The sequence below is a fragment of the Gastrolobium bilobum genome, unplaced genomic scaffold, assembly GCF_033153095.1.
Source record: "Gastrolobium bilobum isolate Gb01-03AN ecotype WA unplaced genomic scaffold, APGP_CSIRO_Gbil_v1 utg436, whole genome shotgun sequence".
Classification (NCBI taxonomy): Eukaryota; Viridiplantae; Streptophyta; class Magnoliopsida; order Fabales; family Fabaceae; genus Gastrolobium; species Gastrolobium bilobum.
The window spans coordinates 431,773-456,972 of NW_026898220.1; the positions used below are offsets into that span (position 1 = coordinate 431,773).

The 25,200-nt window shown below is 32.4% G+C and overlaps 3 protein-coding genes across 3 annotated transcripts; 1 reads left to right on the plus strand and 2 right to left on the minus strand.

Annotated features, from left to right (window-relative positions):
• Window positions 1-3,530: 3,530 nt before the first annotated feature.
• On the minus strand, window positions 3,531-5,260 carry LOC133313956 (G2/mitotic-specific cyclin C13-1-like). Its single transcript, XM_061515381.1, has 8 exons — window positions 4,967-5,260; window positions 4,657-4,889; window positions 4,491-4,566; window positions 4,278-4,354; window positions 4,158-4,191; window positions 3,913-4,065; window positions 3,680-3,814; window positions 3,531-3,596 (listed from the first exon to the last, which is right to left on the minus strand). The coding sequence occupies exons 1-8, from the start codon at window positions 5,258-5,260 to the stop codon at window positions 3,531-3,533; spliced, it is 1,068 nt and encodes a 355-aa protein (XP_061371365.1).
• Window positions 5,261-13,483: 8,223 nt separating this feature from the next.
• On the plus strand, window positions 13,484-15,388 carry LOC133313952 (G2/mitotic-specific cyclin C13-1-like). The gene is made up of 8 exons (XM_061515377.1): window positions 13,484-13,930; window positions 14,036-14,268; window positions 14,360-14,435; window positions 14,564-14,640; window positions 14,747-14,780; window positions 14,872-15,021; window positions 15,112-15,246; window positions 15,323-15,388. Exons 1-8 carry the CDS (start codon window positions 13,484-13,486, stop codon window positions 15,386-15,388), a joined length of 1,218 nt encoding a protein of 405 aa, XP_061371361.1.
• Window positions 15,389-16,485: 1,097 nt separating this feature from the next.
• Window positions 16,486-18,915, minus strand: LOC133313953 (agamous-like MADS-box protein AGL104). The gene is made up of 10 exons (XM_061515378.1): window positions 18,731-18,915; window positions 18,584-18,637; window positions 18,410-18,425; window positions 18,269-18,330; window positions 18,127-18,154; window positions 17,968-18,029; window positions 17,779-17,878; window positions 17,014-17,150; window positions 16,734-16,930; window positions 16,486-16,601 (listed from the first exon to the last, which is right to left on the minus strand). Exons 1-10 carry the CDS (start codon window positions 18,913-18,915, stop codon window positions 16,486-16,488), a joined length of 957 nt encoding a protein of 318 aa, XP_061371362.1.
• Window positions 18,916-25,200: the final 6,285 nt, after the last annotated feature.

Below are 25,200 nucleotides of genomic sequence, written 5' to 3' on the forward strand. Positions count from 1 at the left end.
TTTAGAAGAAATAAAGAATTTATCCTTAGTATTAACATTCACTTTTATCTTTTCTTATTATCAAGTTATCTCACTCACAGTATCTTTTTTCTTTCCCTCTCCCCCGGTAGAATTCTCTCTAAATTTTTCAAGACCTTGCTAACAATTTTGAAGCAATGTCTAATTGTTCTTTTAGTCTCTATTTATAGGAAAAATATTATCATGTTAATGGTAAATTTAATATTGTAATAGTAAAATATTATTTACCTAATAATCATTAAAGAAAACATTCTCATGTGACATATCTTGGAACTGTTTGTTAATAATTTATGATTGGATTATGATTTTTGGAGTGTTGTTTATAATAGTTTATTTGAATTATATATTTTTGAAATGTTATTTGTTCTAATTTATGATTCAATTATATATTATAAAGTGCTATTTTTAATCATTTATGATTTAATTATACATTTAGGAGTTTTATTTTTAATAATTTATTATTGAATTATATATTTTAAAATATTGCTTATGATCAAAATATTTTTGTTATTATTATTATTTTGATGAGAGAGTCACACCCTCTCAGACATTTTGACCCTACCTGCATAAGTTAGAGTGTAATAGAGCGAGCTAATTCATTTTGACAGCTCTAAACATGGACAAAAAACTCTAAAAATTTATTCATTTTGAGTTGACCTGGATCAATTTTACGTAGTCAAAAATAAGTAGAATGAGATGAAATTATAATTAGAGGTTTTATTTTTTATTTTTTAAATACTTTTACATGAAGTAATATTTCTTTTAAGTTTCATTTATATAAGTTTTTTTAGATAAGTTATTCTACCTATATTTTTTTCTTATCTACTTTACCTACTCATTTTTAATATCATTGGTTCAAAAGAAAGGATGAGATTCTGAAATAATAATATTAAAAATGAGTAGACAATGGATATATAAAAAAAAAGTTGACATAATATTCTATTCTAGATTTTTTTTTATTAATGAGCTAATGTGAAGGCTTTTTGACTGAAGTGGAAATCCCAAAAAAAAGAAAAAGAAAAAATTGCAAGTGTAGTTTGAAAAAGTTAGACTAATAGCATGTTTTACACTTGGAGCTCATAGAAAACATTCAGTCTCTTGTAATGAGTTTTTAAAAAAAATACTGCTTTCATGCGTCAGCATGTGACAACATCTGGATGGATTATTATGACAATTGACGCAGTTATTAAATTAGAATATTTTTTGGCTGCATTGATTTTTGAAACTTTGTGCAAAATATTTGTAGACTACGGAAATAGATCTTTTCATGTGTAATTTAATATGATTATGTCATGTGGAAGGATCTTAATTATTAATAATTAAATCAATGGTGATGATTGTGTAATTTCCTATCCTTATATTTTTTCTTTTTCATCCCTTATCACCATTAACTCACCCATGTATGGTTATGATTGCTCCACATGACATGATCATGTTAATTAGCACATGAGAGGATCAACTCCCATCATAAATGGATTTGAAAGAAAATGCATATAACATTAAGCACTATATCACGGTATTATGATTGTCATATTGTTTCTAGAGAAAAAAGGTGTGTAGTTTTAAATAACACACTCTATATTTTTTCATTCTCACGAAGAAGTGAGACTCACACCTTTAAAAAAAAATTCACTCACTCTCTCTTCCATGATTTATATCTTTCTCTTACTTAAAATAACACAATTTGATCCCCTTCAAAATAATACACACTATTTCCTTATTTTTGTTACTATATGTATGTAAATTCAGTCCAAACAATTTAACCAGTCATACATTGATTCATTGACGACGAGTTTAATATTTGGGTGATGTGTGAAGGGAGATTTAAGGAGAAAATATTTTCTGGAAAAGTCAATTGCTATGCCTAAACTAACACACTTAACATTGTTATTGTTTATGCGCATGAACCATTGGAAAATAAAAGCACATTAATAATGTATAGTCCTTAATTAGTAATATATTAATAGATTTAATGTCTCTCATATTTTAAAATATAATTTTTTTGATAAGTTTAAATATAATTTTATTTTCTACACAGATATTAAAACGTGTGAAACTCATGTGTATACATTTTTTAATTCTCTTTATATAACTTCACGTGAATCTCACATGTTTATGTGTACGTAAAAAATAATTTTATCTCTCAGTGTTGTGCAACAAGCATCTGGTCCTCTCCAACATTTGAATGGAGGATGGCCTTTCTTCCCGAGTGATGACAAGGAGGAAATTTCCCCTTTTTGTTATTGCTACCACCTGAAGCTGAAAAGGATGAGCTTCCCTTTGGATTCTCCTTGTTTCTGGATGCTTCAAGATGTTCCTTCAATTTCACCTTCTTGTCTCATTGCTCTTCTTTTCTCTTATGCTTGTAAGGCATGCAACGATTTTGTTAATGAAATTTGTGACATATCCTTCATGTTCTCCAAGGATGCAATTATGGCTTCAAATTGTTCAGGAACAGTTACAATAATTTTTTCAACAATTCATGATTCTGGAAAGGTGGAGCCAAGTATTCTAATTCTGCAAGCAATATTGAGCAACAATATTCATAGTATTCTTCAATAGATTCAGAATTCTTCATCCTCTACATCTCAAAGTTCCTCACCAGATTCAGCACTTGAATCCCCCAAATTCGTTCACCACCTTTGTACTCTGTTTTAAGACAATTCCAGATCTCCGTTGCTGACCTCAAATTCATAATGCAATTTTGAGCCACGGTGGGATTTTCTGGAAGTGGTAGAACCTCGAGTCCTCCTCCACTGCTTCCCATAGATCCAACGCCTCTAAATATGTCTCCATACGTACTTTCCAATTAGGATAATATTCCCCGTTAAACACCGGCGAAGCAGTTGACGTTAGGTGTGATTCAGTTTCCATGGTGCATCAAGATTCACACAGGTCCCTCAAGAAGACAGCTCTTGATACCAATTGTTTTTTTTTTAGTAGGAAAAAAGTGAGGAACAAAATTGGATCAGATTTTTCACTCACTTATTTTCTGCAACATTACATCATTTAAAAACAGGAAATAAACTGCCTACTTGAAGTAACTACCCACTACAGAACATGAAAAGAAACTACCTATTACACAGTGAAATAAGGAAATAACTTCCTACACAGAACACATCTACACTAACTGCTCCTAAGCACATATTCTGACACTTATCATCGATAAGTACCCAACTTAAGCTGTATTAACTTTTAAAAACTTATATCATAAAGGGCCTTGGCTCTTGGCAGTACTACCAGATTAACTTTTCCATCTACTGTGTAAGCTATATGCTGAGATCCAATTGGGCTAAGTTGTACCGTTTTGAAGTAAATACTGTCAAAATGAAGAACATACTCCATCCCAAACCCGTTGTTCACGAGAGGGAAATTATCAAATATTTTAAGATCCCTCGTAGGTGTAGCATGCCCAAAATGGGGCTTGGTTCTGGGGTTGAAGATACTAAATTCAAAGATGATCTATTTTGTCGTGTCCATGAATTTCACTCATTCAAGGAATTCCCACTGCATTACACTTCTTCAAAGTAATTACTTGGTATCTTTGGTGGGGATATCACGTTTGCCACGTATTTGTACTGTTCCAGTCAAAGATATCAAGTCACTCAATTTGCCATAACAAAAAAAAAAAAAAAAATCAAAGAATGGTAAAAACAATCACCTTGTCCTGCTCGTATTTATCTCGAACAGCTTTGAAGGACGCTGCCCTTTTTGACAAATACAAGTCATGTAAGATGAGAACACACTCTTTTAACTCAACTGATTTATAACCCGAGCATTCACACAGGGATGAAGTCTGCAAAAAATTCTCAACTATAAGTTCCTTGAAAAACAGATATTAGCGTGTTCTTTTAGAAGAAAAATAGATTACTATCCATAACATCAAATATTTACCCAAGGATGAACTTCAGGCCAGAAGATAATATATCTGGCAAGAAATATAGCTGACGCAGCCACAATAGAAGGCAAGAATCTTATACAATCATAGTCCAACAAACTTAGCTCAGCCAGATAGTAGCCTAAAAATTCGATCAGCGAATTTAGAGTCTGAAAGTAAAAATACAAAAAACAATTAGTAAAACACAAAAAATCTTTTAAAATAACCAAGAAGAACGGGAAGAGCAATTCATTCAACTTACATTTTGATTCTCACCAGCAATCCCAGCAAACCTCCTGAAACAGTAAGAACACAAATTAATCCAATCAATTTCATTTCAATGTTGGTTTAAATATTCAAATTTGCAAAATAGAGTTCCTACCTTATAAAGGTCATTACAGTTGGGTTGCCCATTTCAAAATTCAGGGACTTGAGTATGTCAGCTTCCATTTTTACAACCTGAATAATTGCAATTAACAATGGGTAGCAAAGTGAGGAGAGGAAACTGGCAAATAACAAAATGAAATCCACTACTTGAAACAAAAACAATATTTGATACCAGACCAAAAAAAAATAAAAAAAATAGCATATTTACCTCTGTCTTCTTGTACGTGTTATCGGTAATGTCGCAGAAATCTTCCACGCTGGGTGGGTTAATTTCTTCATATTTCCTGCACATTAAAAAGGAATATAATTATGCTGCTTTGGCAAGATAAACAGAACAATGTTTGTGAAATCAAAGGCAGCTGGTGAAGCCTTACGATGCAACGAGCAAAGAGGAAACACCCAACAACTGAAGCCTGGGTTTAGTCATAGGATTAATTGATAAAAATCTATCAATGTAGGAAACAGAGAGATGGAGAGTGTCGGGGAGAAGGTTGTACTCCTCTGCAACCTCAACTAACCAATCCACCAATATTCCTCTCCTGTTTGCATTAACTTCTTTCTGAACTCTTTCAATGTAGTCAATCAATGGTCTTCTCTTTTTCTCCATCTGAGAAACAAGCAATGCAAATATTGAGACAACCCAGCAAAATCAACAACAGCAACAGACAAACAAACAAACATTACCTCCATCGTGCGAAGATACTGATAGATGTCGGATTCAAAGGGTTCACTAGATTGGGGAACATCCTTCTCCGACAAAGAAACGGCCCTCTTTGTGGCAGCTGATTTCTTGATCCTAGGATTTTTAGGACATTGCACTCTCTTGATCCTGGGATTTGAAGTTGTCAGATCTATAAAATTGGGTACACTAGTAAGTTCCCCCAACACAACCCGTGGCTTTTTGCACTTGGGTTGTTGATTCTCATCTGAGACAAGTGTTCTAGCATTAGCCCTCTTCTTTGATGCACGAGTATCCATCTCCTTGTGCCTTGTTGGTTTGGAAAAGAGGGTAAGAGAAAGAGTTAGATGATTCGGTGTTTATGTAGACAACAGCACAAAGAGTAATGTGTGAAAAACTGGCGAAAACCCAAATGTTTTTGGACATCCCGCTCATCTTAGAATCTGTAATAAAAAAATTTTAAGTTTCAAAATTCATTTATATTTTGAAGTTGGATTGGATTTAAAAGTTGTTTTCATATGGCGGGGGCGGGGACAGCGCGCTACTTTTCCGCACTACTGTCCAATTAAAACACAGTCAAACTTCTATGCAACAAAAGATAACATCTTTTTATTTATTTTTCTTGTAATTTTGAGATTTTCGTATTTGTGACCCTCTTGATATATCTGTGACTGTAATAATAAAAATATAATTAATTTATATATTATGCATTAAATGATATTAATTTTTTTATAAATATTTAAAGTGTTTTCAAATATATTAGTAACACCTCTCTTGTTGGACAACTAATAAAACAATTTTTAAAATTTTGTTATTATTAAAGTATATATTTTCATTAAAAAAATTACATTAACCTTATATTAAAACTAATAAATATTTTGTAGATAATAGATGGATAATAAAATCAAATGAAAATAATAATAATAATATAAAAAAATATTTATTGGGAACATCATACATATTTCAATTAGTTTGGTTTATATTTCAGTTAATAGGATTTTCATCTTTACCAAACAATAGGGTAAAAACTTAAATAACAAAAAACCAACTTGATCCAAAGATACATTATGAGTAAATTTTAATTAATGCAACATCATGCACGGAGGAAAACGACAATTGTTAGCAATAAAATTAAGAATCAGTGAGGTGGGTTTTTTACCGAGCCAGAGTTTGTTTATATATATATATATATATATATATATATATATATATATATATATAATTTATTTTTGAATAGATATTTTAAATTATTATAGTCAATCTCGTACGTTAATCGTACGAGATAGGTTTTGCAACTCAACAATGCGAGACTTAAAGCCAATATAATAGTTTCGTATTGACTATGCCAAATTCTTTTAAGTCTCATATGTTGATTATACGAGACTTTATGTAACGTGACAGTCTCATAATTTGACAGTGTAGGACTTAAGAGTCTCGCACGTTAATTATATGGAATTTAATGTTAGTGTGACAGTCTCATATGATAAACATGCAGGACTTTATGACAAACATAGGTCCTCTACAATCTACGACCATTAAATACTCCTTTACAATTTAACAGGCCCAAAACTCCATTATACTGTCAGTAGAAAAAAAAAACACAATAATGAGAATAATGATTTACAAATTGCTTAGGAAATTGGTATAAATAATATGAAAAGGCATATAAGTTATGTCTTACTTTACTTAGTTAGTGCTTGTGAGCAATGTTATAAGAATCGGCTTAAATCAGTTGGTTCAACCAATAACCCAGTGAACTATTAATGTAACCGGTCCAAGCGACCTCTTAGGTCGATTATGCATGAGAATCGGGTTAACTCAGCCGATTTTGCTATATTCATATCCAACCGGTCAAAAGTCAACAATCATAGTCTAAAAAATCGTGAATGAGCCTTTCTTTACTATCGAGGATTCTTACACGGGCTGTTTTCGTCCTTTGCTTATAGACATTTTGCTTGTTTATTTCCTAGTCGACTTGTAAATTAGAATTGTTAATTTCCTTGCTACTGATATATTAAACGTTTTGAGATTTTTTCTCTTTTACGAAGTTGGGATGGAAAAGAATAAGTTGTGTTAACATCATGAATTCTTATTTTTTGTAATATTTTATGCAAGTTGTCATTACAAGCCATGGCGATAGAGGCATGATGAAAACTAATAACATTCAAACATAGTAGATGAAAATTTTCATAGAAAAAAAACTATTTTTTAAATAAGGATCTTTCAAAAAGATGTACTTTAAAAATACTATTGTATTATATCATAGCAGGCAAGGGATCTCTTACGATCCTAATGCAACGTATGGGATTTGGAGTTCCATATTGATTGTACGGGCAACTAATGTCAGTTTATAAGGACATTGGTATTTCCTATCTCTTGAGCTGGCTTTTGGGGAGAGGTTCTCTCAATGTTCGTATCTATTGGTATATATTTGTTCTTTGTGATGGGAATTGCTTTTAGTATACATCTAATTGGAATGGAAATTGCTATGAAAAATGCAAAAAACAACTATACTTGAAAACTATAGTTGCCACAAATTATAGATATAATTGGTATTTTGTAGGATGAGAATTACCATAAATTAACCGTACAAATGATTATTATTAAAGGTACAGACCATTTTTGTGCCTTACCTGCAAGCACGAAAAAAAATCATTACATCCCTCTTCATATTTATCAGGTATGCAGTAGTATGACACAAGTTATTCCTCAAACTGTAAACCATGGTTTGATCTCACCGTCTCAAGAGTTTTGAATCAAACAAGTAGAAAGTTGTAATTGTTGGCCCAAATGAAACATAATCACTGGTTTCACCTCATAAAGTCAAGCCAATTGCTAAAAACGTGTAGAACTCATGTTGTAACACTACGTCAAATTGGCAATTTGTACATGAAAGTAGTTGATTTCTTATTACATACCATATAGCAGTAATTGAATAAACAGGTAAACAACAAGAAATGTTATTAAATAAGGGGGTGTTTGGTATAAATTTTTTTTCTAGAATCCCGAGAAAGTGGGATTGGAAATGTTATTTTTCCACAATTGGTACAAGAAAGAGTAAAAAATTCCCGAAAATCTTGCTTTCCCTTTCGCCATTGTTTGGAGTACTATTTATCACAATGCCACTATCTATTGAAATTTTCCTGAAATGTCACGTCATATTCTCTCTATGCCAACAAGCGAGACTGAACTTGACAAGTGACAGTGTCTTGCAGGCCACAAATACGCCCAACAGTGTAGCGAGATGTGTGGTCAATGTGGCAAACTACCATATCTCCAAAAACTTGTCCACCTGGCTAATCTCGTTGGGCTGACCAACGAGATTAGGTGAACTTTTTCCACGTCTTAGCACACTTCGTATTTCGATTGGCTGCTAACCGAGACTAATGGCAACTATACACTCAATAGATGCATGTGTGACATGTGTCACAACCGATGACTCTCGCTAGGCAGGCTGAGAAGTTATGTGCAGCCAAACCCCTATGAAAATATTAGTATAGCGAAAACAACAAAAAAATCTAAAACATTATACATTTTACAATCCTAAATTATTTATCGTTAAAATTAATTATTTACAACATTACATTAAATATAAAAATTAATTCACATTATAAAAATCAAACCAATATTACATTCCTTTTTACAATAATACATGCTAATAACAACAATAATAACAAATAAATACTAACCTAATTACTAATTTAAATAATTAACTACCCTAAAATTTACTTATACTAATAATTGTAATAAATAATAAATATGTAATCTATCCTGTGATTTTTTATATTAATACATACTAATAACAACAATAATAACAAATAAATACTACCCTAAAATTTACTTATACTCAGGGGTGTTAACGGGCCGAGTCGGCCCAGAATTTGGTCTTAAAAGGCTAAACCCGTGTTTAAATATGCCAGTCTAGCCTAGTTTGCTACCTGTTATGAATATAATTAGCGGTTTATGACCTGACTTATTTACAAAAAATAAAAGTAAAGTTTAGCCTGTTAAACAAAAAATAAGATAACAAAAATTTATACAAACATGATATATGATCAACAACACTAATAATTCCATAAAGATTCATAAATTATATGTATATCCAAACAACATAATACAAAACAAAATAAATCAAAAAATTTGTTTAACCAATAAATTGAGATGAAATGAGTTGAGGAGAGAGACGAGACTATTATAAATAGTATAAAAAATGGGAAAACATTTTCCCATGTCGTAGGATATTTGTTTTCGTCTACTAGTGACTCTTCAATTTTCGTGTAATATTTTCTTTTATTTTTTTATTTTTTTAATATATGTGGGCCCCACATAAGATGTGCCTACAGAATGAGAAAATTGTCTCCTACCGCATGAAAAATCGAAACCCATAAAAAATACAAAATTAAAATTAAAATTCGTATACTTGGCCAGCCTGGGAGGCTATAAGGCCGGACTTTTGAATCAGAGCCTATGACCTTTTTATTAAACGAGCTTTTATACAAGTCCAAGTCTGGTTCCAACAACTAATTTTAGACATGTAAGCTCAGACATTTATGAGCCAGGCCAAAGTCCCCCGTTTCATTTATCATCCCTACTTATACTAATTCATGTGATAGGGGGTTGGCTGCACATAATTCAACAGTCTGCCCAGCGAGATTCATGCGGTCATGACACATGTCACACATGCGTCAGTTGGGTGTACGGTTGCCACTAATCTCGATCAGCAAACCAGCGAGACATGTTAGAAAAAGTTCACCTAATCTCGCTGGGCATCCGAGTGAGATTAGCCAAGTGGGTAGTTTTTTGCAGATGTGGCAGTCTGCCACATTGACTACAAATCTCGCTACACTGCTAGGCGAGATTTGGGGCCAGCAAGATAGTGCCACGTGTCCAATCTAGTCTCGCTTGTTAGCGTGACAAGAATGTGACGTGCCATTTTGGAAAAATTTAAGTGGATCAAGGCATTGTGATAAATAGTACTCCAAACAGTGGCAAAAAAGGTCAATGTTCCCATAAAATTGAACAAGAAATTTCACCGAATAATCTCATCCCACAGCTGGTATTCAACAAACCCCACATGTTTGGAAAATGTTGGCAAATTATTGAAACAAAAATACCCTGTCGTAGTTATCTTCCCCACCAACGTTATATTTTCTTCGAGCTTTGTTGGAAGCAGAGTTCTCCTATCCCTGAAAACAACCAAATTGCCACCATTTATTTTCAAAACAAGGTTTATAAACGCCAAAAAAAGCATCTTCAGGAACAAGAAACCTCAGCATTAGATAATGTGAAGAAGGAAAGGGTTGACAGGGTCCGGTTCAGCAAAAACAGTTATGTTCTCCAACTCGTCATCTTTCTTAGCCGTGGAGCCACAGTCGTTGTCCCCAATGACCCTGACCTCGTTGTCATTCTGAATAAACAAAAACGTTGCTCAATAAACTAAATGAACGATAAAGGTTAATTTTGTAAATTCAGTACACATTCCAATCAATATTTTATAATCAACCAAAGATAGTGATAAATCTTTAGTTTATTATGTTTTAAGGACTGATTTTACACAAAATATCTAGACAAATGTATAAGAATTAGGGTTTATTAATGAAAAAATATGAACTATTGAAATACGAAGTAAATAATTAACTTTTGCATGTTTTGAAGGTATATGAGTATAAATGAGAGCAAATATGAAGCCCACAAGCTTAGAGCTTAGAATTGAAGATCATGGAAGTCACAAAGTGCGAAATAAAATAAATTATGATATTTGAACAGGAGTCCCACTGTAGAGCTTAATCGCCCAAGTTACAAAGAAATAACAAGTCTATGTAATAACACGCTGAATCCCCCAAAATGGAGCTTAAGTGCGCTGCCATGTAAAAAGTTCCTATTTGAAGAGAGGACTTAAGCGTCCTCATACGAATCTGTCTTACTGTCGTGGAGCGCTTGAGTGCCCAAGAGGGGGCTTAAGCGCCCATCATGGTCCAACTTAGACTCATTTGATTGTTTTCATTTAGGGCACAGATTCTTCAACTATTAAAGGGCAAATTGAGGCAGAAATCATAATCATCTGATCAGTCTTGGAGATTTGAAGCAAAGGAGGATCGTATTTTATGTTCTTGAGAGTTGGAGATGGATTGGTATCAAGTTTGCACTGAAAATCTCGAAGATTCACCACACTACTGTGGAGTATGAGGGAGATTTATCGTTTTCTTTCATTCTTTATTCTATTATGTCAAGCTCGGTTTTTATAGTAGTTAGGGTTAGATAGAACACATTTAATCTTTTATGTTTTGAATAAATTATTGATGTTATTCTTCCTTTTTTATTTTAAATGAAGATATATTTTCTTAATGCTTTCTATGAGCTTGAATCTTGTAGATTGATATAAGGTAAATGCATGATAATATGAATGTTGGTGTATGATTCGTATATGATAACTTCATCGTAATCTTTATGATTATAGGGATAGACACATGATTTTACGCAATCGTATGATTCTTAAACGTAACGCTTATCTTTTTGGGGAATAACTGAGGAACTATGATTTTTGCAATATTATAAATATTTAGGGTGTCAAGGAATTGAATCCTAATTAAATTAAAATAATCGATTGACTTTATATTAAGGATGATTAATATGAAAGAGTGAGTTCAAAACATAAATGGGAGATGGGAGAAATTGAAACTTTAGCTACGTTTTTTTCTGTCAAATAATCAAAACTTTTACGTTATTGTTCTTGTTTTTACTTATCTTTATAAAATCCAAACCAAATATTGTTACAAATTCATGATTGATTGTCCAACTTAAGCGGAAGTAGTGAATTAGTGATTGAATTAAAATTCTCGCGAGAACAATCTCATACTCAGTACACTTTATTTCTTGTACGATCGGTGCACTTGCCAAGTCTACAACAAATAGCATTAAAAAAGTTGACCCAACATTCTCAGGAATATTTTGTCAAACCAAATAATTTTTTGGTAACATTTTCAGAAAAAATTAACTTTTCATCATATTTTCGAAAATCGTGAATACTGGGTAAAAAAAATTGTTCTCTACCAAAGCCCCTGAATGGTTAAGGGACTCTCCCGTTGCAAGAGAGTCACTATCAGCAATATAGACCAAAAAAAAAAAAAAAACATATACGGCCCATATATATAAAAGAAAGCATTAGCACGAAAATTAGTGGTAAGTAGGGAAGAGTCACTTAACCCATTGTTACAAACTTGCACGAGAGTCACTTAAACCTCAAATAAAATATCCCCTCTAGCATGATTTTCACCTCAAATAAAATATCCCCTCAAATAAAAACATATAAGGCCAAACTTGCATGATTTTCAAATAAAAACAATTGAACTACGTCGGTATCAAGGGTTTACAAGGTCAAAAGAATTTTTTAGGTTCAATATTAAAACTTAGAATTGTTTGAAAAATAAATAAGTCTAATAACATTTATTTAAGTTTATAAGTGAGTTTAATCATTAGTAATATATTTGGAAAAATTATGATTGATTTATTGTGAACATGATTTTAAAACATAAATTATGTAAATAATTTTATTTTATTTTTATATTTATCTGGTTCAATCGGCTGAATTAATGACCTACTACATCAACCAATAATTCAATAATCCAATGCTTTAACCGAATCAATTATCTGAATGAGTTTCAAACAATATGAGCATTGTTTTCAAAGAGTCTTCACATAAGGAGTCCCTTGTAAGATGCCCATAATGTAACATTGTTTATTTTTAAACATGCACAATTCTTTATATATTAATTTATGTATGATATATGTAATATTTCTTTTGTAAGAAAAAGTTAACAAGCTTATTATACTTTCCGAACACACCTTATCATATACAATTTTAAAAGTTTAGAAATTAATTATTGACCATGGTAATTTTAAGGTCTTGGATTGATTATGTATCAGACTAAACTTTTTTTTTTTGGGTACAAATGTATAATCATTTTATTATAATGACATGATGCACCAAGAGGATGAAGTTTGTCCCGTAATTATTCAAATTAACTATCTTTTTTAATTTTTAAAAATAAATAAATTTATTAGAATTACTTTTGATTTTTCTTTTCGTTACAAAAGCCTATGATTAATTACTTTTACATAAAAAAGAACATTATTACTTAATATTTAGACACCTGTACTGTACAGACGAGTAATATATAATAATAATAATAATAATAATTATTATTATTAAAAGAAATCGATACCCAAATTATAAAATAATAGAATATTTTAACAATTTAAATTTAAAATCAGAGCGCACAGTTTTTCATTTAGGGGGGAAGAAGTTTTGGACCAGAGGAGAGCGAAACGTGCTATCCCCGTCATACCAAATCGTCATTTTTAAACTCAAATTCAAATCATTAAATTTTGAATGAGAAAGGAAATTCGCCAAAATTTTCATCAGACGCCAAAACATTTTGGTTTCCGTTTTCATTTTCATTTTCATTTTCATTTTGAGTTTCAGAAATAGCGGAAACGAAGCTCTTCATGTTTTCTATTTTTATATGCCTGAATGTCTCATCTCCAATCCCAAACCCTCGAATCTCAGAACGCTATTCTCTCAGTTTCTCTGTTCTTCAACTGATCGTGAGAAGAGAGAGCTTCCAACACTGCCGGAAGCTGAGATGGAAACTCGCGCAGCAGCAAAGAGGAGGGTCAACCAACCCGAGAATCAACCGCTCAAAAAGAAACGTGTTGTGTTGGGTGAAATTTCCAACTTACCTGATCTCACCGCTACTCAAACTTCGCTTCCCAAGAAACCGAAATGTCTGAAGAATCCCAAGGTCAAGAAAGCAGCGTCGTCCACGAAGAAGAACCTCAGTTCTGCGGATTCTTCAAGGGTCGAGGTGGAGAAATCAGTTGACATTGTTATTGATGCAAAATTAAGCAGCCATGGCAATTCCGAAGGTTCTTTGGTTTCCGACATGTATAACTATCTTAGCTCAATGGAGGTAATTCTGGGTGTAGAGTCAATACGGTTGTCGTTTTGGTTATATTGTTCCTTTTTATGTTGTTGCTTCAATTTGTACCGATTCCGATGATTGCTTGCTTATCAGGCGGAGAAAAAACGAAGACCAATGATTGACTACATGGTTAAAGTTCAGAAAGAAATTACTGCAAACAATAGAGGAACATTGGTGGATTGGTTAGTAGAGGTTGCAGAGGAGTACAACCTTCTCTCCGACACTCTTCATCTCTCTGTTTCATACATTGACAGATTTTTATCAATTAATCCTGTGACTAAGCCCAAGCTTCAGTTGCTGGGTGTTTCCTCTGTGCTCATTGCATCGTAAGGCTTCACTAGCTTCTTTTTTTATTTTGCAAACATTGTTCTGTTATTCTGCTTAAGCATCTCAATTGCATTCCTTTTTGATAAACAGGAAGTATGAAGAAATTGACCCACCTAAGGTAGAAAAGTTCTGCTACATCACTGCTGATACGTACAACAAGGCAGAGGTAAATATGTTATTCTTGTGTCTGGGTCTGTTATCAAATCATGTTCTTGTTTCAATTAGTGGATTTCGTTTTGTTATTTGTCACTTGTCAGTTTCCTCCCCTCACTCTGGTTATTGTTGATTATATAGGTTGTAAAGATGGAATCGGACATACTCAAGTCACTAAATTATGAAATGGGCAACCCTACTGTTAAGACTTTTCTAAGGCAAGAATCCTGAGCTTTGTTCTTTATTCTGTTATTGCAAATATGAAACTTCTAGACCCAATTGAAATAACATTTGGACTAATTTTGTGTACTTACTTTGATGTAGGAGGTTTACTGGGATTGCTTCTGAGGATAAAAAAGTGAGTTTGATTACTCGTTCTGTGTGTTTTGGTCGTTTCACAAGCTTTTGTTAAGTTTACTGATTTATTTATTTATTTATTTTTTCTTCAGGCTCCAAATTTGATGTTTGTGTTTATGACTTCCTATCTTGCTGAGCTAAGCTTGTTGGACTATTATTGTTTAAAATTCTTGCCTTCCTTGGTAGCTGCGTCTGTAATATTTCTTGCTAGATTTATCATCTGGCCTAAAGTGCATCCCTGGGTAAGTATTTAATCTTATGGACAATAACTTACTAATTACCATATTAAGACCTGTGATTCAAAGAATTTATGAAGTTGTTTGCCTGTGCAGAATTCAGCCCTGCATGAATGCTCTGGGTATAAATCAGTGGAGTTAAAAGAATGCGTTCTCCTTTTACATGACTTGCATAGGGGAAGAAGGGGAGGGTCATTCCAAGCTACTCGGGAGAAATACAAGCAGCACAATGTGATTATTTAAACTTGCATTTCTTTGACTTTTATTATTGCAAGTTGATTGACTTGAGATTTTTATATTGTAACAGTTTAAATACGTGGCAAACCTCCACTGTCCTCCACATTTGCCAAATTCTCTCTTTGAAGAAGAGTGATGTAGTTGGATGGGTCTTGTTATCTTCTGAAGTGGTCCAATGTGTGATGTAACTTGCTATCTTTTGCACAAGAAGCATGCTATGCGGGGTCATCAGTCTAAATTTCAATTTTGTGGATGTTATATTGTAAATGGCGATCAACTTAATTTGCTAAAGTTGTGGTCAAGACACTCTGGAATTTGCTTAGCTAGGTATTGAAATTGTAGGAGCATTTACCTCAAAGTGCAGTTGAAGGTATAAAGCTCCACTTCAGTATTAACTAATATGGTGTGCTTTTGTGCTGCAGGTTTTAACTATATTGACCTTCCATCCCATGACAGTAATGTCTGTCTTTCCATTGAAGAATGTATAAATGTTTCTCAGCTTGTCCTCAATAGTTAATGTGAAACCTAATTGCCAGCTGCTTCTTTGATGGTCATCTCTTTGTATTGATAAAATAGTACTCTTGTTAAAATTGTTTTATACATTTGATATCTCTATAGTTTGTTTGTTTATTTGAGAGAAATGTAAGAAAACAGAATCATGAATGAGAAAAATTCAGCGAGTAGTTGTTAACTTTAGATTACTTTCCATATATGCGTATTTCATTATTATTTTGATGGTTAATTCATCACTATTTTCTTTGAAATAAGTTGTGTCCAAATTCTTTTTTTGTATATTTGTGAGACTTATTTATCATCAGGGATACTTTGTAGATTGAAATAGGACGGTAATATACTTAATATTGTTATGAAATTAAAGAACATATGGCATTTCTTTTTCAACCAAAAAGGAAATTGTAAAAAGAAGATACAAGGTTGCGGTGGTTGTGTTTTCATGAGACATTTTGGAAAAACTTTTTTGTAGGAAACATTTTTATTTTGCCTATGTCATTCAAAGTCAGATTCATCAAATTACAGCAATTCCATATAACCAACTTAAGTTATTGTAGTGCATACCTACGAGCCATGCACATTGAAGCCTAGAGATAAGTTATACACGTTCAAGCCCAAAAATAATAACACATTGGAAATACTTTATTTCAGCTGTTGGCTGAAGAAGTGCAAATACATAATCATGTTTTGCCTTATTTCTCACTTTAAACAGTGTCTAATTTTCTAGGAAATACGTTGATTCTGATTCATCATCAAAATGTTTGGCAGGGTAAATTGAGGAAAATACTGTTCAAGTGGTTGTCCGTCCCTTGTCTCTGCAACCGACAAAGATCCATTTCCTGCAAATATAGTGTAAACAACAGTGTACAGCATCCATTACAAAACAAGGGCTCGAAATCAATACTTGTCTTGAGACACAACAATGGTGTTGTAAAAAGTTACTTTTATCAAGATTGTATTCGAATAAGCACCTAAAGGATGGAGGTGTTCCCAAGAGGACGGATTAATGTTGATAACTTGTCCAAACTCAGGAGGTGGTGTGTTATTTATGCCGGTCACTAAACTATGCCTTGGACTCATTTGACCATCCTGATCCATGTTTGCAGAGTGCAGAAGTGTCGAATTTGGCGTTAACATATCAACAACAGAACTATGTAATTGTCGATCTCTGAATGCAGAAAGATGAGAGATAAACGAATTGATGCAAATTTTGTAGTTATTGACAAATGGATCAATGCCAATAAAAAGTACCTGAGAGGAGCAGGGTCATAAGTATTCGCGAAGTTCAGAATCTGAACATGTAAATCTCTCTGTGGAAACCAGTCTACTGCGTTCTTTGAGGTTCTGGTAACAAATCCATCTACTTCTACAGTTTTTGCAAGATGTACCTAATCATAACAATCAATTTGTAGTTGCAAGTTGCAACCAATAATTATCTGCAATTGTAATATAACGTGTACATAGTTCTATATTTAATAAATGATCTCAACTTTAAGTTGTAACCTTGTAATCGATATCCTTCCATGTTTTTTTTTTTTTTAGAGTTATTGAAGAGGTATTTAGCATACATTTATATTTTCATCTAGGCATCTAAAATTCCTTGGCTAGATACTTGAGTTAATAGATTCTGTTAGGAACGCAAGTATAGAATTAATCTAATATCATAAGAAAAAGGTTTCATCAACTTGTCAAGATACCTGAGAATGAAATTATATATCAGCAAACAAACACCTTGTTGGTTAGATTTTGTAGAATAAATTGGAATGAGGTGATCAGGGAATGTTATATAAGTTAGCTTAATCTTTATATACCTGTGGAGATGCACGAGAATTATACTCTTCCACCAAAACACCCTGTTCTGGAAGAAATTGTTAGTTGCCTTTCATCTTAAGACATTTCAGAATTCACATCGTTAATTAACTCCATAAATTTTTGAGAATATTGTACATAAAAATAATAGATGTAGTGAATTTATTGTGTGGCTACTGTTGACGGTAATTAAGCAATCAAACTTACTTTTCGCAGCTGCACTTGTTTTAGAGTTTCCTGAAGGACATGTTCGCGATATTCAGCCTCACACAGTGTAGTGATCTCAGAAGGATCACCTTCGAATATCCTAAAAAAATTTAGTGTGAAACAATGAAGGACATGCTATTTTATTTAATTGATGATATAAGTAGTAAGCAATGATAACGTCAAGGTAACCTTAGCCGCTTCTTCATCTCTTCCAATTGAGACTTGCAAATGAAAATTTCTCTTTGAATCTCCTGAAGATCGCATAGAATGATCAATCGAACACATATATATTAATTGAAGTTGGAAATAGATTTGCTAGATGATATACAAATGCTCTTTAACAAATACCTCAAGTTGGGAGTCTGTAGTCATCGGGCTGCATCGAAACACCCTAAAATGTAGTTTTGTAAACAATAGTAATAGTATACTACAATTCAAACCTGATAGTAAATAATCAAATGGTAGACAAAACAAGAGCTCTAGAAAATACCTAGGGGCTTGGCATATTTGATCGGCTTCAACTTTCAACTTTCTAAGCACCTTTTGAATGTGCTACAAAGACGATGAAAATTTGTAATTTCAGAACAATATTCCAAACAACCTTACAAAATTGATGTCCAGTTCAACTTACCTCTTGATTATGTATCCTTCAGAGTTGCACAGTAACAAGAGTTTACGCAAGTCCACAATATGGGCGATAAATTAAATGTGGCAACATTAGGATAAGTTAGGAAGCATCAAGCACTATAAGAAGAAAAAAAGTACTTTAAACTATTATCTCAGAAGTTTAATGAGGGATTCTTACCGTCCACGTTCATTCTCCGGAAGATTAATATATCGTTCTAGAATTTCTTCAATGCTTCAAAAAATATATTGAAAAAGCTAGTGACATATTTGGATTTTTTTAATAAAGAACAGAACATTTAAATAAATGAGATAAAAGTATGCCAACCTTCTGGTCCCAGAGAAGAGACTGGCTCTCCCAGATGGGGAAAACATGATGAGAGCTACATCAACATCACAAAGAACAGAAAGTTCATAAGCTTTCTTGATTAAACCATTCCTCCTCTTTGAGAAAGTGACTTGCCTATTTGTTGTGTTTTCAATCTTTTTGATCGGAAGCTTCACTCTCCCCATATTTCACCCTATCAGCACTGGTGACAAGAAGTAAAATAAATAGGAAAAGGAAACATTAAACCCCTCGTAACCCTCATTGAATTGCATCTAGAAACTTAGGCGGCGACATTAGAAGAAAACAAGGAAAACAAGGAAGAAATGTAGGTAGTGGAATTTGTCTGTGTCAGGCCATCTATAGAAGGTGATGCGAGAGAGTTAAGAAAGAAAGAGATGGCGGTTTATACGCAGATAACTTTGGAAGATGAGGTCGGTCTCAAATTAATTAATACATTAAAACGTTCTTTACATAAAATCCTCATTGTACAAACTCAATACATAAGAATGTGCATGATAAGTTATCTTCCGAATTGTCATAGCTTGAAAATGTCCTGAATCAAAATGAGAACAGTGAGGTTTTGTCTCGAGAAAACAGAAGAAACTGTATCTGAAGTTGAAAAGTGAATATCAACTAACATCATGTACATTTTCTTTGTTACTACTTGCTAGCAATGACCATAAAAGAGTGAGCTAGATGTCATAAAAGAAGCAGGATGAAAGAGACAAGCTTGCGGTGGTTTCAGCATTCAAGCATGCTTGAGGAAGGAGGACGGTTACGCATTAAGTAATGAATTTTTTTGTTTTTTTGAAATAAATAACGGTGATTGCAGAATTCAACGCCACGTCTTCAATTTTTTTTATTGTTGTCTCACCGACTCTGACTCCTTTTTTATATTTTCCAACTTGCATGAGTTGCCTCGTGCGTCATCCTATTTAGTGGTATTGTTGGAAAAAAAAAATTTAAATATTGTTTTTTTAATAAATAATTACATAAATGTAGTCGTTTTGAAACTATTTATATATGTATAGCAGTCAAACACGCCCACGGGAGCGTGACCGGTTGGAGAGAGACACTCCTCATTGGGACGTGACTGAGGAGAGAGACACTCCCCTGTAGGGCGTGTTTCACTCGGTGCTGCCACGCGGCGCAAAAGTCAACAGTTTGACCGTAAAATTTTGAAAGTCCATAACTTTTGACTCGGGTGTTCGAATTAGGTAATTTTTTTGATTCCACATCACTTTTTCGAGATCTGCGTAATGACACTGATAAACCTTTAGTTTATCTTGTTTTATGAACTAAAATAATATGAATTATCTAATTGAACAAGTCAAAAACTAGATTTTTAATAGGATAATCATGAACATTAATCTGATTGTTACTTAATTAAATTATCTTTGCTAATTTTAAGGGATTTGATGACAAAGAGATTCAAATATGAAGATTTGGATAAAACGAGATCAGAAAAGAAGATGAATCAAGGTGGAAACAAGAAGATTGAAGATCTTATCAAGTTGTTAGCAGAGGGAGCTTAAGCCCCCATTTCGAAGCCTAAGCTCCCTAAAAACGCATTTGCCACTGCCTCTGGGTGCTTAAGCCCCCCAACTCAGGGCTTAAGCGCGCTGCCAGAAGAAAGCTTCAAGTCAAGGAGTGCGTTTAAGCACGCAACGCGAACTTTGCCATCACCATCCTAGGGGGCTTAAGCGCCTGAAGCAAGCTTAAGCGCCCCGAAAGATCCAATTTAGGCCCATTCGAGTTTTCTACTAGGATACGAACTCTTGGCCAATAAAAGCACCATTGGGGACCAGAATTAATTAACTTTGGATATTGCAAAACAACTCTCGGTGCTTGGAGGCAGAGGGAACGCGGAGAAACACTCGGTTCATGTTCGTGAGCGGCGGAGACGGATCAACATCAAGTCTGCACTGGGGATATTGAAGATTCACCAATCACCTATGGAGTTTGGGAGAGCTTTTATATTGTCTTTCATTCTTGATATTGTTATGTGTGGCTAGTTCTTTAAGTAGTTAGGGTTAGATGGAATTTAATCGATTTATTATGCGTTGAACAATTTGTATGTTAATTTTCCTTTATATCATGAATCAAATTATCTGTTTTTAATGTTTTATATAGGCTTGAATCTTATATAATGATCATAGGTAAATGCATGACAATAGGAATGTTGGTGTGTGATCCTTATATGATAATTTCATCGTACGCTTTATGATTCTAGGGATAGACATAGAGTTTGCGTAATCTTTAAGATTCTTGAACTCAATGCTTGCATTCTTGGGGAATAACCGGGGAACTAGGGTTCTTTCAAGATTGTAAAGGTTTTAGGATAACAAAGGATTGAGCCCTAATTACATGCGAAAGAATTGATTAGATTGATACTAAGGACGATTAACGTAAGGAAGGAATTCAAACGTAATAAAGAGATTGAAGGAAATCGAAACCCTAGCTACGTTTTTATTTTATCAGTTTATTCAAATCTTTACTTTCTTGCTTTTAAATCTTACAATCAATTAGTTTTAATATTTTAATTTTTCAACTCAAATTCTGTTTCCAAATACAACTTTGATTGTCCAACTAAGTTTGCGATAGTGAATTAGTGCTTGAGTATAATCCTCGTGGGAACGATCTCTTATTCAATCATTATATTACTTGTACGATCGGTGCACTTGTCGTGAGTAGCAACAGACACCTCATTTGACATATTTTGTCTCTCACCAAAAAATTTGAATTTACAACAATGATACCATAAGAACGTTTAAATCCAAATTAATAAACAAAAAATCACTGTTATAATTAAAAACATTCATAGTAAAGGCCCTTATGATTATAGTAAAAATACATCAAAACGACATAGTTTTATTAAAAATGATATAACTTTGTGTCATTTAAAATAATAAAAATAATAAAAAACTATCCCCACCTTAATAGTTTTATCAAAACATTCATGGTATCTCATCGAAAGAAAAGGAAAAAAATAATAAAAATAGAGAAAAATGTGTATCCTTTTAAAGGATGTAAAGTTGTATCATCTTAAGTGAGAGAAAGAGATATATAAAGGAAGAGAGAGAGAGTGAAAATAAATAAATAAAGGTATGAGTCTCACCAGAGTGAAAAGATATAAGTTGTGTTATTTAAAAGGATAAACACTTTTCCATATATATATAGGGAAAAATATTTCTACAGCCACTTTAGATAAAGTTATCTACAACTATCCCTTCTTAGGTCGTACTTAGTTATAACAATAAAACTGTTTTTTTTTCTCTCTCCTCAGACACTGTCGATTGACATGGCGGAGAGAGAAAATACACTTTTAATGTACGACCGATCGTACTTAGTGAAAAAAGATAGCTGTAGACCACCTTATCTAAAGTGGCTGCAGAATTGTTTTTTTTCTCTCTCTCTATATATATATTAACGTTGCAATTTATAATAATGTTTAACTTATAATTGTATGACTTACTGGTTACCTAAAAAATTTGAGATTTGGGTCCGTTTGGATAAGCTAAAAAAAAAAAGTGCTTTTTACGTTTTGTTTATTTTAGAAGTATTTTTTTACAAAAGATTAAACTATTTAGATTTTAAAAAATATATATATTTGACTTTTGACTTTTTTTTTTAAAAGCTAAATTTTTTAACTTAAAAAAGTGCAGATTTTTGATTTTTTTTTTTGTGATTTTTTTTAAACAGACATCTAAACAGATTTTATAGTGAAAATAATTTTTTTTTTATTACCAAAAAAAAAAAGAATTTAAAAAAAAAAAAAAACTTTTGAAGAAAAAAAACCCAATCAAAACAGGCCTTAGTATTAAAATTAGTCTTTGTTTTACTCATAATGGGTTTTTGCAACAAATAAGTCAAATATATAATCTTTTTGATTAAGTGTATTATATTATTAGGTCATACGCGTGTTAATTGAGTTATGTTTATAATTTTGTATTTATTATTATTATCTAAAAAATCTATATGATATTCGACTATTATCACTGTTTGTTTAATTCACCATATAACATTTTTTGATGGATTATTGTTTTTTTGATATAATATTTTTTTCACGAAGCAAATTTTTTTTCCTTTTTCTGTATATCTAACCTTTAACCAAATTGTTAACTTGATGATGCAACCTTTTGATCGGGTCAACTTTCATGTCTAAGTTATCAAATTATGGTTAAACAATATTTTTGTAGCAAATACTAAGTCTACTTGAAGATGTGATCTAAAAAGCATATAACTGCATTAGAAGGTATTATTTGTCCTTATTTTTTTTTAATCAAGATAAAATATGGGGCGAAATCATTTGGTTCAGGCCCAACCCATATTTTATTGAAAAAGGATTAAATCCGTCTAAGGACGGTTTGGATGAACTTTTAAGAAAAATGACTTTTTATGTATTGTTTTTTTTAAAAGAATCTTTTCTAAAAGATAAAGTTATTTTGGATGTATGATATAAAAATCAGTTTTACATAAAAAAGTTATTTATGTTAAAATAAAAAAGCATTTATATATATATATAATTACAATAAAGGGGAGATAAAATAGGTATGATAAGATGAAGTTAAAATTGTATGTTAAAAATTTATATTATCTTATTTCCAAAAAAAAATTTATATTATATTTTAATTTATACTTTTTTCAAAAACAATCAATTACTGGCTAAAAAAAAGCAGCTTTTTAACTTTTATTTTAAATTTTGCTTTTTTAAAAAGTTTTTATTCAAACATCTAAAAATTCTCAAAAAGTTTTTTATTTAAAAAAAAAACAACTTTATTAGAAACTTATTATAATTTGATTTCGAACATGAAAGAAAGGAAATAGTCACTTATTATAATTAGGTGAATCACGATAATTCATATAGCGTTGTGATGTTCTTAATTTGGTGTGTTCTTTTTCAATGTTCTTTGAGAACTCTTATTATAACGTAGCTCGAAATTTAGCTCATTCATCATTAATGCTAGTTTACTATTATTTGAATGTCAAAATAGTCCCTCAAAGCATATATCAGATTTTGTGTTTAATTATTTAAAAAAATATTTAATTTTTTTTTTTTTGGAAACGGATCCTAATTAAATCTTCGAGGCGAATCAGAATCCCCGGTATTCCCACGGGTTTGACTCTTTGAGCCGCCTATGGGACTAATCCAGAGTTCGGGTATGAGTTCAAGGATTAGGATACTTATGTCCCTTCCCAGATGGTGTTGGTAGGATTCAAACCGAGGTCCTCTCCCACTACTCAGTCCCCATACTACTTTTATTTTCTTAGATGTGCTGCACATTTATAAGTGCGACTCTTATTCTGAACTATTTATTAATAACTTCACTTATTTTTATCGTCTAGTAACATGATTACAACTCTAAAGCATTACTAAGATTTGGACAGAGTTCATCAGAGCAGCACTAATTGCGATTTTGTTTTAAAAAAAAAAAAAAAAAAAAACCTCAGGAGACTTGAAAGAGAGGTCTTAAAGAATTATCTTCTTACTTGGATAATATAATTTGCACATTGGTTCAGAGTTTGTTGATCGCTTGATTCTCTGTGTTCCAGTCAGTTATATAATTTGTGCTTATTATATCACTCTTGCATCATTTGATGACAATCAAATTTTATCTACATTTGAACTACTGGCCTATTTAACAAAACTCTTCAAAGATGTTAGAAAACTTTCATTTATTTAAGAAAATATGTTACCTGCAGACAGTACGACCATATATTTATTCATTTTCAAGACTTGTGTCCCGATTTGACACTAAGTCCATTCCCTATGAACTGTTATATATTTTCCACAATAAACTAAAAAATGCATGATATAAACTTTAATTTCTTGTTTTTCATTCTATAGTGGAGATTGCAATTATCCATCAGTGAATGGGCATGAATCAAAGTATATCTCGGATGGTATTCCTTTTTTGCCTCTTATTATTATTATTATTTTTCAATCCAAACCCGTCATTTTGTGTTAAAAATTGAATTCTCATCCTTTGATATAGTCATGGCACTTGAAGTCATTTTGTGTAGAAAAGTGTATCCTCATCCTCTGGCACTTAAGCTGCTGAGTAAAAAGAATGAAAGAAGCTACTCTTAACCTCTTCTCTTTAAAGTGTTAAGCACCCAAGCAATTGTTAGTCTGGACTTGGAGCCAATCTAATGCAAAAAAACAACTAATTATCCTTCTAACATGGGAAATTCATAGTGTTTGGGTCAATTTGGTGAATAGAAACTTGTGGCCACTGCGAAAGAGCAGCTGGTGATAGGAACTGATTATATCAGCTTTAGAATTATGGATAGAAACTTCTCAAAGATGCTTCGAATTTTAATCTTCAATCTTGAAATGAATATTCCCAAGCTTAAGTGCACCAATTCGTTTGTCAAAAGGGACTACAGCGTAGACTGGGTGTGTGGCTTAAAATGGTGCTGCAACTATTCTCATGGACTTTTACAAGCCTTTTTTTTCACTAATCACC

Excerpts from the sequence above, each read along its gene's own strand:
- LOC133313956 (XM_061515381.1), bottom strand. The coding sequence starts at position 5,260 with ATGGATACTCGTGCATCAAAGAAGAGGGCTAATGCTAGAACACTTGTC. Across the intron at positions 4,192-4,277 it reads ACTGTAATGACCTTTATAAG|GAGGTTTGCTGGGATTGCTG; the intron begins GTAGGAACTCTA and ends TTACTGTTTCAG. Across the intron at positions 4,066-4,157 it reads TTGCTGGTGAGAATCAAAAT|ACTCTAAATTCGCTGATCGA; the intron begins GTAAGTTGAATG and ends TTTTACTTTCAG.
- LOC133313953 (XM_061515378.1), bottom strand. The coding sequence starts at position 18,915 with ATGGGGAGAGTGAAGCTTCCGATCAAAAAGATTGAAAACACAACAAAT. Across the intron at positions 18,638-18,730 it reads CTCTTCTCTGGGACCAGAAG|CATTGAAGAAATTCTAGAAC; the intron begins GTTGGCATACTT and ends TATTTTTTGAAG. Across the intron at positions 16,931-17,013 it reads TATGACCCTGCTCCTCTCAG|AGATCGACAATTACATAGTT; the intron begins GTACTTTTTATT and ends TTCTGCATTCAG.
- LOC133313952 (XM_061515377.1), top strand. The coding sequence starts at position 13,484 with ATGCCTGAATGTCTCATCTCCAATCCCAAACCCTCGAATCTCAGAACG. Across the intron at positions 14,781-14,871 it reads TTGCTTCTGAGGATAAAAAA|GCTCCAAATTTGATGTTTGT; the intron begins GTGAGTTTGATT and ends TTTTTTCTTCAG. Across the intron at positions 15,247-15,322 it reads AGAAATACAAGCAGCACAAT|TTTAAATACGTGGCAAACCT; the intron begins GTGATTATTTAA and ends ATATTGTAACAG.